The following is a 19103-nucleotide window of genomic DNA, read 5'->3' as shown; positions in this document are numbered from 1 at the left end:
GAAGCAATCACTTTTGGACAGAGGTCAGCAGAGGAAAACACTTGACAGGATTTGCAGTTCGCTGCCTGGAGGGATTGGACATGCCCTTTTTCAAAAGCTGCCAGAGGCTGAACATCCACAGGTCAGGTGGCTTCAGAGCAGCTGTTGTTCAGGGGATCCCAGTGGGAAGGAAAATGCAAGCCAACTGTTAGCAAGGCTATGTATCCACAAATAACCTAATTCTGTTAGAGCTGATTCTCTGGTGGCCCAAGCAATGTTCCTGGCCTCCTCTACTGGGCTGCAACCTGTAATCTTTTGTTGGTTTTATCTTCCATGTGTTTTTCTTCTGACGTCCTTTCTATTGATCTTTAGGTGAAGCTGGTAGCAGGGTTTTTTTAAACCCCCCTTAAAGCATCCACGTGTATGCAGAGATTGTGATTTCAGTGAGCTGGAGTGCTGTGTGACTGAGGGACTTTGGAAGCTCCTGGCTGATGGTGGGCATGAAAGAAAGTGGAGTAATGGGGATGCAGCAATACCCAGACACCTAAAACTGACAGAATGTATCAGCTGCTGAGCTGGGACTCTGGAGAGGAGGATGGAGCAGCTTAAGATGGAAGGGATTAGGGGGTGGGGAGTTGCAGGAAGAAGTCAGGAAAGAGCCTGGAGAGAGCAGGGAACCTGCTTGTTTATTGAACAGGTTGAGATGGATGGGAGGACAAGGAGCCTGGTGCTTGAGTGGATGGAGCTTCAGCTGAGAAGTGTTGAGAGAACACAACAGTTTTGACCACACACTGGCCTCAACTACATTAGCAGTTGAGGCTAGTGATTGTTCCCTCTAGTCAGCAATTGTGAGACTCTATCTAGAATACAATTTACAGTTTGGGGCTCCCCAGAACAGGAGGGGCATTGACATACTGGAGCATGTCCAAAGGAGGGCCATCAAGATGATTTGGGGCTGGGGCATGGTGTGTAGGAGAGGCAAAAGGAACTGGATTTGCTTGGGCTTCGGAAGAGTAGGCAAATGAGAGATGTGATTGCTGTCATAAAGTCCTTAATGCGATGGTATAGAAAAAATGGAGCCAGACTCTTTTCAGAGGTACACAGGGAAAGGGGAAGAGGTAACAGGAACAAGATGAAATGTTGGAGACTCTGGTTAGATATTAGGAAGGATTTATTTTATTACTATTTAAGACAAAACAAAACAGAATTAGATTATGGAACAGGTGCCCAGAGGCACTGCAGACTCTACTCGGAGTTGCTCTGTTACTCAAGATTTAGTTGGACAAAGCATTGATCAATCCAATCTGGTTGTCTCTGCTTTGGCTTGTGAGTTTAGACTACCTGACTTCTGATATTCCCTTCCAACCTAGATGTTTCTGTGCTCAGGGTGGGAGGGGAAAGAGCTAGAAGCTGTGGCATGGGAGGGAAAACTCTGGAGTTGGGGGCAGAAATTAAGGTGCAAATAGCTATCATTGAGAGCTTTATGTTATGATGGGGTCCTGTTTAAGTCCCTGTTTTGGGAAGATAACCATCCAAAACTGCCTCTCTAATTATCTTTCTCTCCTCTTTCTCTTTAAATTCCTTTTTTTGCTGTTGAAAATGTAGTAGTTATATCTCACAGCTATTTTCTTTTTGGAGACAGAACTCATACACAATTGAAATTGCAGCCTTCAAAATTAGGTCTTAAATGCAAATGTTTTTATTCTGTAGTCAGTGGCAGAACTAGTAAGATCTGCAAGTTACATTATTTAAACAAACAGTATCTTTTTTATTTCAATTGTTGCATTACAACATAACATTACTACCTATTCAGATATTTTGGTTTGTGTTTTTTTAAGGCTTTGAATACCTGGTGCAGAATTGCATATGCATTCCTAACTAACTTTACACTGGCACTAGCATTACTTTACACTGCACACTACTTACAGGAAAGATTTTCTTCTTCTGTGGATGCACTGGATGGTCCCAATTCTGAACTGCTGTCAAGTTGGGCTGAGTATGACTTGAGTTATTGAAGAGGGCAAGCAAAGATGGTTTACCAGTTGTCCAGAACTACTCAACTCTCTGCAGTTACTTATACTGATCTACCACAAGATTTTCCTCTCGACTACATGTCTGAGAGCTGGAGGACAGATTTATTCTCCTTTGTCATATGTGTGTCAGAAATACAGAAAACATACTTACTCGTGTCTTGTATTTTTGGCATAAAGTGTTTGTCTGTTAAAAGGTTCTTACAGATCATTGAGTTGAATCTCCAAATTTAAAAGGTTTTATTTTCTTACTTCTAGGAAATTGAAAAATGAGCTTCTGGAAGTGAGAAGGAAAGGCGGAAACCGTCACTGTCAACAGGACAACAGCAGGGTCTGTGTTCGCTGTCAGAAAAGCCTGGGCTTAATCTTTGACAGAGGAGACCTGTGCCAAACCTGCAAGCTTCGAGTCTGCAGTAATTGCCGTGTCGTGGGAACTGACGGGCAGTGGAAGTGCTCGGTGTGTGCCAAGATTGCGTAAGTTGTGCAGCTTTCATAAATACCTTTGGAGATTAAAGCCCTGTAAGTAATTCTGTGCTGCTGTTACTGTCGTACGTCCCCTTAGCACAAAAGCATATGTGCAGTGAATACACGAGGGAAGAGGTTTATCTGGTGGTTGTATTTGCTGCACTGTCTAGTACTCTCTTTTTTTCCCAGTTACATGATGGTTTCACCTGGCTTGTTTTCCAAAGAAAGCTGCCAGTATCACAGATTCTAGGCTGTTAGTGAGAGTATTCTGAAAATGACAGAAAATCAGTTATAATCCATTGCCAACCTATTCACATTATGAAGACTTAAGTGTAAGCATCAAGTAATTCAAAATTAACAAAACAGAGTTAAGAACAAGTGAGGTCTGTGTGTTCTGACTGATGGGGCAGGCTGCACTGTAAGGAAAGAGATGTAAAAATTGTGAGTCCAAGCATTTCAGTCCATGTTTCTGTCCTTGGGGTTTTTTTCTGTCTTTATAGTAACTGAACATCTAAGTATGGAAAAAGAGGGTTATATTTATATTGTCTCTATTAGTGGACATGCTAAACTAAATTGTTCTATGATAGAAGGGAAAACAAAAGGGATCCCTCATTTCTCACAGTTGAAATATTGAGCATGGGGAATGAAGAAGGAAGGTAGTCAGCATTGTAGATGGACATCAGTGACAAATGGTGTCCCTATGGGCTCTGTACTGGGACCAGTGTTATTTAATATCTTCATTAATGACATAGATGAAGGGATCAATTGCAGTCTCAGCAAATTTGCAGATGACACCAAGCTGAGTGGTGCAGTTGACACACCTGAAACTCAAGATTCCATCCAGAGGGACCTGGACAAGCTTGAGAAATGGGCCCATGGGAATCTCGTGTGGTTTAAAAAGACCAAATGCAAGGTGCTGCAGCTGGGTTGGGGCTATCCTTGGTGTCAACACAGGCTGGGGGATGAACAGACGGAGAGCAGCGCTGCTGAGAAGAATTTAGGGGTGCTGTTGGATGAAAGGCTGGATTTGAGCCAGCAATGTGTGCTGGCAGCCCAGAAAGTCAATCATATCCTGCGTTGCATCGAAAGCAGCATGGGCAGCAGCTCGAGGGAGATGATGCTGCTCCCTCTGCTCTGCTCTGCTGAGACCCCACCTGCAGAACTGCATCCAGCTCTGGGGTCTCCAGCACAGGAAGGACATTGACCCATTGGAGCGAGTCCAGAGAGGTGGAGCACCTCTCCTGTGAGGAAAGGCTGGGAGAATTGGGATTGTTCAACCTGGAAAAGAGAAGGCTTTGGGGTGACCTGATTGTGGCCTTCCAGTACCTGAAAGGAAATGACAGGAAAGACAGAGAGAAACTTTTTACAAAAGCATGTAGTGACAGGACAAGGGAGAATGGATTCAAACTAAAAGAGAGTAGGTTTGCATTAGATATTGGGAGGAAGTGCTTTCCTGTGAGGGTGGTGAAACAATGGAATGGATTGCCCAGAGACATTATGGAAGTCCCATCTCTGTGAATGTTCAATGCCAGATTGGATGGGGCTTTGAGCAGCTTGGTCTAGTGAAAGGGGTTCTGCCCCTGGGCAGGGGGGTTGGAACTGAATGATCTTTAAGGTCCCTTCCAACCCCAACCATTCTATGATTCTATGAAGGTAGTGTTGAAAAGTGTTGAAAAGTGTTGAAAAGCAGAAAATCAGTATTCTAACACAGGATATCAAGTACATATGCAAAAAGAAATGTTATGTGTTCAAAGATATTTACTTGGTGTATTCTTGGAAGAATAATTCACTTGATTAGTGTGGTAATATGGGATTTTGTGGCTTTACTCGGTAAGATAACTGTGAAGGAAAGGAGAAAGATGTTGGGCAACAAAATTAAGTTATGTACCCTGTTGTAAGAACTCGTTGGTATAAGAAAGAGATGTCATAAAATAATAATGTTAAAAGGGGAAAGAATTAGAGGGATAAATTTTTTGGTTTTTTTATAGACCGTCAAACTAATGAGATCAGAAAGGTAAGTTTTTTTGTAAATTGTTCAGGGACTAAAGGCAAATTGCTAGTTATGTCAGACTTTGGGTATCTAAACAGCTAGTGAAAATTTAATACAGTGGGGCATGGAGTTTGGGGTTTGTGCATTCTAACTTTAGCTTTGACAGGTTGCATCTATTTTTAACTAGATGCCTTAACTTTCTCTGCATCCAGTGGGGCACATCCAAAGGACAGTATCTCACCTCTTAAGATGAAATATGTTCAAGTATTTGATTTGTGAAATGATTTTAAACTGGCAGGAGCCTGGCTGAGCTCCTTGTAATTTGCTTCAATCAGTTTCTGAGATGATGTCAATGTTGTGCCTTTCAGAAATGATGGGGTGCAGGTGAGATGACAGAGGAGAACAGTAAACATAATACTAATCTTTAAAAATGAAGAAAAGAAGAACAAGGGATGTTGACCCTGTCATACTACCTTTAATTTCTCTGAATAAACTGAAACCAATGATTGCTGTGTTGTTCAAAAGCTGAGAGATGACAGGAAGATGAGTAAGAGTTGGCTCAAGAACAAAGAATGTCAAAACCAATTTAATTTCCACCTTTGATAGGGTGACAGAGGAGGATCTGTTGACATCTTATAATTTGACTTAAGTTAACCTTTTGACAGTTTTTCTTGTGTCATTCTAATAAGATGACAAATCAGGGGAGCCATGCCCTGGAATAAATTCTGCCAGTGTGATTGCAGACCCCCCTGGAAAATTATAAAGCTCTGTTCTCAGAGTAGTTATGGACATTTGACTGTCAAAAAGCCCCAAGAAGACAGAGGGGAAAAAAAAGACTCCTAAACAAATAAATTAAAACAAAAACGCCACATGTACAAAAAAAACCCACCTTCAAAAAACCCCCAGTGGGATAGAGCAGAGTATTTCCTAGCTTTTTACAGTTAAGTATTTTAGTTAAAGACCTTGATGCAGCAGATGAGTTTGCCAGTTGCACCTGCAGGTGACATAAAACTGAGAGGTGCTCCAGGCATGCTGAAGGACAGGATTAGGATTTGAAGTGATGTTTAGAATTTAGAGAAGTGGTTTGCAGGAAAAGAAAGTGTTGGCTCCCTGTGGGCATGTGGAAGTACTACATTTGGGAAAAAATGCAGCTGCAGAGACATAGAATGAGGATAAAAACAGCTTATGCAGCTGTTCCTCAGGAAAGGATCTGGGTACTGTGCTGAATAAAAGCTGAACATGAATCAACAGTATTTTCCATTGCAGAAAAGTTGAGCATCACACAATGATGTACAAGCTAAATTACGGCCTGCAAAATACATGATGCAATCCTATTTTATGTAGAGTACCTGCCCAGTTTTGTGTAGCACAGTTCATGTTGGCCAGCTGGAGAAAGTTCAGCAGAAAATAATGATCCCAAGCCCAGCACACAGTACGTCCAGAGTAATGGAAGGAGTCAGACGTGTTTGGCCAAGGCAAGAGAAAACTGAAAATAACTGAGTTTTAAGTCTACAGAAGGCAGGCATGTTGAAGAGGCATACAGGCTGTTCTATGACCTCACTTTGGATAAGAAAAGTCATGTGATACTTAAATTGCAGTGAAAGGATTTAGGTTCATGGTATGAACATTGACATAACTTGGGAAGATTGCAGAATGTTGTTCTAAAAACAGGTTGGATAAACCTCTCTTTGGGACGATGACATACGACATCAGTAAAGATGATTCAGTTTTGGGGCTGAAAGATGGATGAGGCAACTTCTCAAAACATGCACTACCACTGCTTCTCCTGCAGTGATTGTGCTGAAATTCTGCATGCCAAGCAGTGGTTTTAGCAATCACCTTGACAATTAACTGTGGTTGAAGCCTGCCTTTAAGTTATTACAAGCCATGGTGTAATTTCTATGTAAAGTGCTAAAGTCTTTGTTGTTTATCTTTATGAAATTGAAATCTGTGTCCTTTCTTTTTGTTCATATGCAGTGTTTTTACAAGACTATATGACAGTTAATGATCTGTAAAATGTCTTTTACACTGCTGGGAGTACACAGAGATATTATCTTCTGCGTGGGCTGTGCAGAGATAGAAGTTTGCAACAGGCATTTCAACTACATCACTGTGCATAGTTCTAGTTTAAATTATTTCAGTTCTGCTTTTCTCTCAGGTGAGAAATCCAGGAGAAACCAGGATTTTTAGGCTTTTTGAGTTACAGTTGATGGAGGAGCTAATTTAGTTAATTCAAATAGAACCTTTGACAAGATGAAAAGGCAGAAGGAAAGGAAAAGAAAACAATCCAGTGTTAAGAGATATTTATTCAAACAAAAGCAGGAGGAGGGGAAAAATCTTTTAGCTCTGTAGCACTGATCTGCATACTGTGTTTCTGTCTGTGAAAATGGAATGTTTTACCATACTACTGGCTTTGCAAAGAGTGTTGGACAACTTTTATTTTTGTCCCTCTTCTTTGTCTCCCTTTTAGCAGCCTTGGTGAATAAGACTAGATTAATATTACCTGTATAGACTCCAGCACCTGCTGTGCTGCTTCATTAGCAGAGCCAGGCTATATTGATTTTATGATGTAAATGTATGTTGTCATGCATACCATAAGACCTTTAAAAGTCAGGGAGAAGGGCTTATGCCCTTTATAAACTCTTTACAGCTTTGGTGCTGTACTAGTTCATGGCTGTTCTCCCAAAATTGTTCTCAAGAGTGCCTGTCAAGTGCCACTTAAGGCGATGGTGACAGTAGTAACCTGTACCAGTCCTCTCACATAGCCCTGCGTTATACCTGCAGGAGTATGTCCAAAAGCAAGTTTTTCAGAACTGTTGGGAAACCTACTGTATTACATCTGGTGTCAGTGAAGAAGGTCTGATATTGGGGGTGGCGAGGGAGTGTCTTCATTCAAAGACACAAATACTGCAGAAACTACTGCATATATCCCTTGAATTACACAAACAATCCAAAACGGGTGCTGAAACAAACAACTTGCTGTGTCAATAAAAGAAAATGGGGATAATATCATCCAGCTTCTGCCTGTTGCTTCATTTTAATACATTTTGGACTTTCTTTCCTTCTGAACTTCTTGTATCCTGCCTATGCACTCGTAGCACAGGAGTTTGGGATACCTGGAGCACAGTGAAAGGACATTCTTGTCACATGGCCTGGGATCAAATATTGTTATTGCTGTAACATTTATGTGCAGCTACCAAAAAAGGTGTAAAAAAAAAAAAAAGTTTATATGTGAATTGTCTTACAGTTACTTTACTTTTACTTTTACAGTTACTTTAAAAGGATATCCCCTTGAATGGCCATTAAGAGAAAATTACTGAGATTTCCCCCTTTGTAGGTGTTATTACCAGCTAGAATCTGAGGTCACAAGATAAAATATTTATAGGTCAAGAAGGGTTAGAGTGAAATCTCCAGCCAGCTGCAGAAGTTCTGCAGTTACTGAGGGCAAAGAACAACACAGTCTTTATTTATGGGATTGTGTGTTTGATGGTCATATTGTTATACTATTTAATGAGTTAAATTGAGCTCGTATGTAGTGATGCACTTGGAAGATGAATCTTTTCTGTTTTACTCCCTGCATACAAGGAACTGAGGTCATCAGGAGCTTTCAAACTAAGATCAATTTTTCCCCCTTCATCTTCTGATAAGGTCAGTTTATGCTTTAAATTTGGCCAACAAAATAATTAATAGATTGAGGGACAGCAAGTTCTTCAAGAAGGCTGCTGACAGGTGTATTTCACATCTTGATGCTGTCCGTATTTCTCATTGTGAGCATGTCTAGGTATCTGTGAACAATGCCTTTATTTTGATGGAGTTCTTCAGCAAGATCAAATACCTAAGTGGTCCAAGTTATTACAGAAGAACAAAGCAGTAATGGGAAATTCAACTTTGAAATAATTGTGCTGTCTTAACGTGTCATGAAAATTAATCAGTATCTTAGTAACAATTATTCCCATTAGGAACCTAAAAATAGGGCATTTTCAATGTTTAAATATGCAAATGCTTTTCAAATTTCTTATAATTTCTTTTTACTTTAGTAACTTCTAAGCAAATTTGCTTTTTTTCACAGGGTCAAAATTTTCTATTTAATAGCCTCACAGCAAATTAAAAGCTACAGTGGAATTAATTTATATTATAGAAAATACTCTGTGGAATTGAATACATACAAAAATGAGGGTGTATGTTTGGAATATTCAAGCATAGGCTACATTTTATCCAGCCTTTGGTCTCGCCATTTTTTCCTAAGTTTTAGTCCTGAGAAGTAAAATAACTTGAGGAACAGAGGAGGGAAAGGAAGCTGGGTTAAATCTCTTGCCTCTTCTGGGTTAGACTGGATGATCAAATGGAGAGTGAAACTGTTTTACTAATGTGGGGCTTTGCTCAAAAGAAATAATTGAAAATAACATTTGGGACTTTCCATGTTAAATTTTTGTTTTTAATGACTGGGCATTTGACCATAAAGTGTCTTGCAAAAGTGAGAATGGAAAATAATGAGCTGAGTGACAGGGATAGGCTGTAGGTTATGTTCCATTTTTAAACTGAGCAGTGTGTTATTAAAGTGAATCCATTTAGTAGGAGACCACTGAGGGGGAAGAAGCGTGGAACAGTAACATACTCCCTCTCACATGATTATGGGAGTAGGTAGATCAGTAATTAATGTGTAAAGATTTTAGCAGGTACCTAAAGTATTTGGTACTAAACTTAGCTACCTGGATGCGAATTTTCCTAGCTCTTTTGAGCATAGGAAAGAGCTATCATGCAAAAATTGCTGCTATTGCTATTTATAACACTGTTTCTCTTCTTTCTAAAGCTACTGACTTCAGCACCTGTTGCACATCTTGGAAAACCAATCTAAACACTGTTTTGGTAGAAATTACAGGGGTTTTTGTACACTGTAAGGTACATGCTAACTGAGAAAGTAAAGAAAATGCATACACATACCATGATCTACAGTCAGTATGGACCTTGGGCCCATTTTACAAATAACAAAAACCAAAGCTGCGAGCCCTGATTTGACGTACTGCTGAGTAAAGTCTTTGTTTCTTTTCCCACTGAAACAATTATTTATACAGAAAGGGTATGTTTAAGTCTTCTATCAGAAATAGAAGAGAGATGCACCATTTTCAGTAGGAAAGACAGACTACCTTTGTCATAATTATAAATACATGAAAATAACATTATTATAAGACTGTTTAGGTCTTGCTTTTCAATTTTTGATTCAGAATGTCAAATGCAATTATGAAATTTAAACTTCAAGTCAGAGACTTAAGCAGTCATTTGATCTGAAATCATTTCTATTTATGTGTAGAACAAAAATTCTTTTAATAAGTACTCCTGACACCTGTGAGTGATTAAGATAACATGAACACTAGTCTTTGTGTGGATTGTTCAGTGTACATGAAAAATAAAACCGATAGTAGTGCAGTAGAAATTCAAAGCTTTAGGTGTTTCCCCCTTATTTCATTAGAAAATGATATTTTTGTAGAGGTGATCTGTTGGGTAAGGACATTTTTGCAAAAAAGGACTGCCACAGCAGAAGTCAGGATCTCAAAACACAAAATAACACTGATGAAAATAAGGATGAAGGTCTGAAATGAGTGTTGAGGCCTTTAGACTTGTTCCGTGAGGCACTCGCAATGGCTGGCTGTCAATGGCTGTTGTTTTTATCCTTTCACTGTGGATAAACAGGATTGGCCAGAGAAGTGAAGCACTTGACTAAAACAAGGCAGTGCTCCTTTTATTTGCCATGTTTTGTGCCTCAGTTGAGATGTCTGTGTTTTACCTTAGACCTGGTTCTCTCGGTGAAGTCAGAGCAGAACGTGTAAGGGCCTCTTCAAAGTAGCCCTGCCAAAAATCTGGCACCTCAATTGGAAATGTGGATCTCATTGCTGCTTAATAACATCGGTCTGATGAAGAGGGGCAATTCAGTTTGCCATCATTAGCTGAACAAGCACACGGTTCAGCTCTGTCAGTGCAGTGACTGTCACACTCCCTGTCCCACTCAGACCAGCAAAAGGGATTTGCACACTCTTCTTTCCTTGGGGGCCCAGTTTGTGTTTGCCAGAGCATGCAGCGAAGACCCTGAACTTCTTTGGCTAAGTAAGAGAGCACCAGCTATGTAATTTGGGGCTGTTTAATGGTGGCAGGTTACAGATGGCAGAGAGAGATTAGTAAGAGAAGTGGATTGCTTATTTATCCATTGCCAGAAGGAAAAAGAATCAGCTAGTGTTGCCCAAATAGACTAAACTGTCTCTTCCCTGCACATCTTTGAGACCATGAGCAAGAAGAATATTAGGTCCTAGTTACTACTATGAGGGGATGGTAAGAGGAAGTCCTTCTCCACACTACTCATTCCTTACTCTGAGCCTGGTGCGAGCCTTTCCCATCTTTCAGTCTGCTTTGGTCCCAGAGGGAGAAGAGGTTGGGATGGAGTGGAGTCAGAGAGAGGGAGACTGATGGTGAGCTCTAAGGTTACAAGGGACCCATACCCCAGTGGAGTGAAGAAGGAGAGGAAGACTCTTTCCTAGGGATGGATGCTAGGGGAGGACCTCCCTCTACCAACAGCACTTCTGCTGATCCTTCCTTGTACAGCCCAGCAGCCCTCCATTCTCTTCCTTCTCAGTCTCCTTCCACACCTGCACCAACCATCCTTCCCTTGGCTGCAGCTCCTTTGATCTCTCCAGCCCCCACGACTCTCCTTGAGCCCTTGGTCCTGCTACTACAGGATTGAATCTCCACATCAGATTGCAATAATATGTAGTAAAACAAATAGACATACTGGTCTCAGCCAACATTCTACCCAGGCTGAGATCTCCTGGGTCCTTGTGATGCAGGAGGCACCAGAGAGGTTTTCTTTCCCTCATCACTTCACATCCAGGGACCCTGTGGCAGAGAGCTGCCTCTCCATGAACCCCAGCAGCCCGGGTGGGTGTCACAATCAGGGTTGTGTGCGGAAATAATTACAATGTTTGGTTGTAAAAGCCTGTAGGGTTGTGGGAGCAACCTCCCACTCTGCTGAAAGCCTTGGCGTACGTCACACCTTATCCTTGATTGTCTGAGCTTGGAGAAGGGTGAAGGTGCTTTTGTGGGTAAGTCTGTGGGCAGTGAACTGTGTGATCTTGATCAAGTTAAGTATTTGTAGTAAGATATTAAGGATGAATGAAATCTTTGATCAAGGGGAAAGCAGCGCTTGTGGAGTTTTATGGTCAAACTTGGTAGTAACTGAGGAAAAAAATGAATGTGTGATACGTCTTTTATATGGTAATGGAATTTGATGGGGTAGTGAAAGGTCTGAAAGGTTTATGATTTGATATAAAACATTAAACTTGCCATAAATCTTGCTATAGAATACTGTACAAGGAAGTGCATGCTGTAAAGGAATTGAAAAAATGCACGTTTCAGAGAAAAAGCAGTTTACACATTAGCCAGACTGTGCATAGTTTCTAAGGAAGTGAATCCTTTCCAGTGTCTGTGAACAACTGCAGTAATTTAAAAATTCTCAGTGGAAGCATAGGGCTTTTATTTACTGCCTTTCATAATGACTGAGTGATTGCGATGATGAATTATAGAAGGTTTTGTCACTAGGAGTCTGCAACAACAAGATAAGGTAATAATTTGTTTCTATGCTTGTGGACACATGTTTTGAATTTCAATTTTTCGGTTTTTTAATTTTATTTTTTTTTTAGTGAGTCATGCAGAGATGTGTGATTCATTAATGGATAAGGAAGAACTGATAATGTTAGGGTCTTTTCACCAATGGTAGGATGCTATTCAGTAATTTTTAGTATTTTCTCAGGTAAGACTCTCCTTTCAGGCACGACTCAAAAATAATTTAATAGCAAAGATAATGATCAATGCTCTAAATCCATCTGTAGTATTTTTCATGCCCAAGAGACTAGATGGTTTCTTTTCCAGTGTAGGTTTGGAAATAAGTTTTCTTATTGAACAGGAAGCAGGAACATGTATGGAGTTAAATCAGTTTTTAATGTCTGGGGTTTATTAGTTTGTTTATTGTTTGTTTATTATTAGAGTATTCAATATTAGTACCTTTTTGCCATCAACTGTATTTAGTGGGGCAGTAGAAATGGTCATGCTATGCCATAATGAAACTAATTCAGGAAAAAGCTAACAATCAGCATAAAAATATACCCATGGGAAAACATAAGTGCCAGTACAGATTTTCCTAATTGCTAGTATAGATAGAAGAATTTGAAATCAGAAAAGCAGCATTATCCAGAACAATAGCAAATTTTCATTGCTCTGAACTTCTGGCACATAGCTAATTCACAGCAGCACTGTCATGTGAAGAAACTGCATGTAGTGTCAGCATATCAAACTAGAGATGAAAAATATAAATAGACTTGCAGAGTCCTGTCTATAACCAGGTTGGGTCCATGAACTGCTGACTCACACGGCAGCAGCTTTGGTGGGAGTTTTTCTCCCTCTACCCACTGTTGCTGTTTTTATGTCTCTTGTAATTTCGGAGCTATTGGAAATTGTGAAGTTGAATAGTTCACAAAGGACTAGGATTACAGCGTGTTTCATGTTTTTTACAGAAATCCAGTAAAAGTGGTTGAAATGCTTTCTTTGCAAAGAAAATTTCCATATACTGAAAATTGCTTTCCATTCACAAAGTAAAATGATATTTTTCAGCTATGTCTCCTGTTATCCCAAGATTTATAATCAATCTCTTTACTCTTTAAACTGTGTAAATGTTGTCCTGAATTTGTGAGCATGACAGTAAAATGATGAATAGCAGTGGCCGGGGTTGGCCAAATTTGTTAATGTGTGTATGTGTGTGACTTTTTTAATTTTCCCCATACAGACAGCTACGGATAGTGACGGGAGAATGGTTTTTTGAGGAGAGAGCAAAGCGATTCAAACAGTCAAACCTTGGAACCGATGTTGTCAGACAGTCTATCCTACGCAAATTCCCAGGTAGGGGTCTCAAGAGAGAGAATTGCTTGTGCTTAATATGTTCAAACCTTGTTTCCTGAGTGTTTGACTTGTTTTGACTGTAGAAGTTTTAAGTATAATCCATATTTTAATTTTATTTTTGTATTCGTGTCTTACTATGTAGTGATTTTTTCACGATTAATGTACGGGAAAGGTAAGGCCTATATGAAAGGAGTATCTCTGTGGAGATATCTGCTGAAAGACTCACTGTCAAAACAGGTGCACAGTGATATTCAGCAGCAAAGCCCAGCAGCAGAGGCTCTGAAAGTTTATTCTCAGCTCCTACCAGGAAGTTTGGCTTCATGGGGAGATCTAAACCTGGACATTTTTTGACTTTAGCTCTCTTATTTGTGACGGCAGTGTGTAAAAAGCACTCAGTTTTTCTCTTCCAACTCTGAATAAGAAAGGCAAATATTAACTCCTGTGCTGTTTGCTGGAGCATGGGCTATAACCAGACTACTTGGTATTCAGACTTTCTTTTTGCCCAGGTGTCTCCAACAGATTGCACCTGCACTTTTAGGTACAGCAAAGGGTCTGGTTGTCTTCACCAAGCACAGTGGTGTGTCTGTGTGTGTACTGTGCCTGTGAGCTGCTGTGGTACCGTGGGTGGTACCACGGGACCACTGGTTTAAGAAACAGGAGGTTTTCCTCATTCTGATGCTTTGTATTCACTTAACACCTTCCCTCTGCACACAGAGCTGTTCATTGGGCAGTTTGTTCCAGATATGGCATCACTTGCAGTAGGAAGGTGATGGGTGCAGGCAGTTCGTAAGGAGAGGGACTGGTTTGCTGCCATTGGAAAAAATGCCTGGTGCAAACATGCTGCTTGGCAAAATGTGGATCTTGCCAGTATCATTGTGCTTCAGAAGCTGTAAAACTGGAAGTATCCAACGTTCTTGATACTATGTCCCCAATCAGATTGGGTACCTCATGATTTCTTACTTTGTTATTTGATAAATATATTGAAAAATATATTTAAGCCATTTTCACGCTACTTTGCTCCTAGCTGAACAAACTCATTGGGAGAACACTCTTTCATTCAACACAGAAAATACTGTCCATTTCAAAATTAAATTTCAGGTCCGTTGGCTATTAAATGTTGTCAGTGATTAAGATAAAAAAGAAGCACAGCTCAAGACAAGCTGATAATGAGAAACATCTTAAGCTACTTACAGTTTTATTTTCTTTTATCAAAAGGAAAAGCCAAACAACCCCCAAGATTTTGTCATTATATTTTATCACAAAGATTTTTTTTTATGTTAAAAATGGAAAATCTATTTTTGTAGGTTGTTTGACATGGGCTGTGTTTTCATGCAAACATTCACTTTTTCTTTCCCCCTCCACTGCAGATACAGCTTCAAATACAGATGAAGAAAGAACATTCAAAGATCAACCCCAAGAGAATGAAGAACAAAAACCGGATGTATCAGTCTCCTCCACAAGTGGGCATAAGTCAGTCTTCAGCAGACCTAGAAAGATAGGGTAAAGCCTTTTTTTTGTTTTCTCCCCAGAAACTGATAAATATGAAAACAGTTTCATATGTTGTAAAGATTTTTTATGAGTTTTTCCGGCGTTCTACATTAGCTCAAACTTTCCAGGGTTAGAAACAGCCTTCGTTTAAAGTCATGCTTATTATAATTAGATTCCTGAGAAATGCAGCAATAATTACTCTTCAGCTATGAAGGTAAGAGAAAATAAGTCAGTTTTACTCCTGGATTTTTCTTGTTTATACTCAGAAGTAAAAGAGTGTCCTTAAAGACAGGTTTGCTGAAGAAATAAATGCATAAAACTGGTTTTGGAGGGCCAGTTTTTTATGTATACTGGTCAGTTTTGCTCACGGGTCAAGATTTCCTTTAGTTTCTATCTGTGCAAATGCAATCTGACAGCGAATGAACAGATTTGCTGTTGGTCATCTTGCAGTGTTTAACCTTAGTCTGGCTATGCCCTTAGAGGAGCACTTGCTTACTCTCAGGGGACATGAAGAGATGCATTGAATATATAATTGCACGAGTGGTGTTTGGACCTAACTTGAGGTTATTGGGTGAATGGGAAGAAAAATTGGGTGGATGTTCATGTCATGGCTGGAGTTCCATCGGCTGATAGTTGGAAAACTTTGTTTCTGTTGAAAGGAAGAACACATTTCTATTATGGACCCTAAATATAGGGTAGGTGGATGCTTTCTGCAGCTTTTTTACTTCTGAGGAAAGCTGAATATGGCATTGTTCCAGTGATTTCAGAAATTAACATAAGTGATTTATCTCTCTTTAATATAGGGGAAAAGAGCATCAGAATGCCCCTGGCTTTTCAAATTATGGTAAAGAAAGAAAGCGTAAGGATTCTACTGTAATAGGACCTAGATATTGCTCTAAGTCATGCTAATTGATAGATATGAGTGCATTAAAGTTTTCTTTTCTAATCCTTCTTCCATTTAAATCCTTTGTGCAAATCTATTAGTCATATTCCCCTATGGGAAACAATTATTTTTATAATTGTCTGTTGTTTATTTTAGTGGTGCTCAATCTCTTTCTGTTTGGGGCCTGAAATGGTTTTTTGCTTGTGACGTTCCCCATAACAGAAATGTAATCCTACAATGATCTGGCTTGCTTTTCCTGGTGTATTTTGTGACCTGTTTTAGGAGTAGTTCATTACTCCTCCTCTTCCTTGCTTGCTTCTTCTTCCTCCCTCAGGTTCCATATTCCTGTATCTCATGAGTGGATTTGTTTTAATGAGGGTGTTTTGGGGCCAACTGCTACTGACAGTGTTATGAAATAACTTGACAGACTATTGTTGTTTGTAAGGTTATGAAAAATATTAATATTTTTCAAAACTTTAATTAATTTCATTAATTTCTTTCTTACTAGGCCATGTTTTGCAAGGCAAGGGGGTGATATTGTTTTTTGGAAAATGGCACGTTAGGGGCATTAATGTTTATAATTGTAGAAATACTTTAAAGAGAAAATATATATAGCATAATCTGCTAGGGGAAAATACACATATTTAAGTAAAAACTACTTTTCTATCTATAAACTGTAAAAAAAAAAAGTGAGAAATTTTCACAGAAGGCACTTTAGTTCAAAACTAGAAGTGACCGTGCTGAATAGGAGACATGCTTTAATGTTTGGTGTCTTAAAAAGCAGCTTGTATTAAATATGATGCTTTTTTTCCTAATAGGAATCAGTTTGATAACCACATTTGGTGCTGTGTTGACCCTTATATCCAGAGTTGTCCGCAGGTCAGACGGATGAAATCAGTAGAACGTGCACATCACAACTTTTAAAAATCTTTTGTTCCCTGTTTTCATCAGGAAAGTAATCAGGGCAGTTACCAAAGGAGAAATTACATATGCAAAAGATGGAGGTGAGAGGAACACAGGCTCAGAAGCTGAAACCCAAAGTCTGCGTAGTGGCAAGTCAGCACCGTGCTCTGAGAGGTGAGCAGTGACCTGGTGCAGCTCATGCTGTGATTGACCTGGGGTGTCTGCCAGGCCCCTGTGTTGCTTTGTGTCTTTCAATACTCAGCATTAATACTGTCTGAGAAGCAAAGCTTATGTTTACAAAACAAACGAACACCCAAAAAAGCCCAAAACCCCAACAAACCTAAACATTTCCTCCATCCCTCTCATTTTACTCTCCTTGTATTTGGCTGGTGATTGATGTCAGTATGTTGGTTTTTGTTTTCTGGCTTTTAATAGATGAGCTGTGTTCTGGTTGCAGAGCTGAGGCTCTTTGTTTTTCTTCAGTAATGACATGTTAACTGATTATAATTTATATTTTCTTCTTCAAAGGCTATGTTTGCCCTTCTCTTTTCAGGATTATTGTCCCAGTTATATCTAGTAGGATTCCACTTAATCATTCTTCTGGGCTTAAGAGATCTCTGTTACTGCCTCTGATAGCATTATAAAATGCCAGATACAACAACATTCCTCTTATGTCCTACCTTAAAAATTAAGCAAAAAAATAATTCCCTTTTTTCTTGTTCATTTTGATAGTCTGCACTGTGTATAGACCAACATTCTTTGCTCAGGTGCACACACTCAGAAATGTAACAATTTGGATCAAAAATTAAAAAAAAAAAGGTACTAATTTTGCTGTAAGTTCCAATGGAAATTTCTATCTCTAAAATAGTGTTTCTGGGAGACTCTAAATAGGTATACAGGAACACAGAAAAATAGCTAAAAGGATCATCGTGAAATTTAATTCACATAGATAAGCCTTCTTGTTTAAGCAAGAACTTTCTTCTCTTTATTACCTACAATTCAAAAACCCCAATTTCTAGATGTTCTGCAATGTGTCTAAAATTGATGGTGACAATCTTGTTGGAAGTTTATAACTGGATTATTTTTTTCCACTGGATGTTGCAGCACACTAGGCAATTCAGAGCTAGTTTTCCTTCTGTAATCCATACATAGTTTACCATTTTTTTTTTCACTCAGCTGATTACGCCTTCTGTATCTAACCAGATTCATACCTGACTTCTATGAGACCAGCAGTAGCATTTTTTCTGTTTTACAGGATTTGTTTTGCTTTTTATTGATTAGAATAGAGATGAGTGAAGGATCTGAGAGACAAAACCTCAGAAATCTGGTGTCTGTGATGCTTAACCCTGAGGTTATGCAATATTAATTAAGTACTTTTCTCTGAGAGTTTACCAGGACAAAGGGATCCTTGTGAGAGATCTGTGCAGCTGTTTTGATGTGGCAAACTGCAAGCAAGTTATCATGCAGTTAACCATAAATGAAGCAAAATAATTTTATTTGGATAGTGGAATTCAGCACCTGGTCAGTAAAGATAGCTTTTGTGTTTGATTACCTTGGTTGACTTACACATAAGTCATCAATTTCTAGCTTTTGCCCAGAGTCAGGGTGCAGGACTTTTTAAATTAGGAGTATTGAGTTATTACAGCAACTTCCTTCTGCACTTATCATCTCATTCTCACCCGGAGAGAACAGTGTCCTGTGCCAGAGTAACCCAACTGTGTTGCCAGGAGATTCTGTTCATAGGAGGATGAATTGTTTTACTCTCTGTGGAAGGTACAGCACTTTCTAAATAGCAGCTTGTGGAAGGATTGAGGAACAGCTTGTACTTAGTAGAGGGATGAAAATTTCTGTCTTGCACATGCATGGTTAAATACTTAATTAGGTATCTGAGGATGCTTGCTTAGTTTATGTGTCACTAGTTTATACAACTGAGTGGTAATTATTAAAAATAAAGCAGAGCTTCCCAGACTACCTTTCCTAACTATTTTGAGTTTCACATTATAAATATATAACATCTTGGGCCATTGTAGCTGTCCTAGATTTTCCTGCGTATTTCTGATTTTGTCATTGCCTTCGTCTTTTCAGATGCATTGTCAAAATTGGTGGTATTTCACCTTCCAGCAGAGAAATGGAGACAGAATTTTCATTCTTTCTAAATGTTTCTGTATGTACTGAGCTGGGAACAGAGAGACCCAGGCCACAGGTCCACTTCTTCAACTTTATTTCTACTCCAGCAAAAAGGTTTGCTGATTTTGCTGCTGAATGAACTGTGAGGCTGCATCAGGTCAGGATACCTCTAGGAGAAATAGTGTAGGAATTTCAGGGTCATCTACACAGGCACTCTGCCCCGTCATATTGAAGTCTTGTCTACCATGTAGTCACAACAATATTTTTCTTTTGTTGTCTACTTAAAATGTATAAAAAGTGT

General features: G+C 39.4%; 1 protein-coding gene across 5 annotated transcripts in view; it reads left to right on the top strand.

The window, feature by feature from the left end:
- The window catches only part of SYTL5 (synaptotagmin like 5), an 87990-nt gene that overhangs the window by 36896 nt on the left and 31991 nt on the right, over positions 1-19103 (top strand). For all 5 annotated transcript variants that reach the window (XM_017811026.1, XM_017811029.1, XM_017811028.1 and 2 more), the window contains 4 exons: positions 2268-2483; positions 13289-13401; positions 14769-14901; positions 16724-16849. In XM_017811026.1, coding sequence (XP_017666515.1) covers positions 2268-2483; positions 13289-13401; positions 14769-14901; positions 16724-16849 — 588 coding nt within the window. The remainder of the gene's footprint in view (positions 1-2267; positions 2484-13288; positions 13402-14768; positions 14902-16723; positions 16850-19103) is intronic.

This window comes from Lepidothrix coronata, unplaced genomic scaffold (genome assembly GCF_001604755.1).
Source record: "Lepidothrix coronata isolate B3197 unplaced genomic scaffold, Lepidothrix_coronata-1.0 Scaffold30, whole genome shotgun sequence".
Lineage (NCBI taxonomy): Eukaryota > Metazoa > Chordata > Aves > Passeriformes > Pipridae > Lepidothrix > Lepidothrix coronata.
The sequence above is the reverse complement of the archived record's forward strand: the minus strand, read 5'-3'. Positions and strand labels throughout refer to the sequence as shown.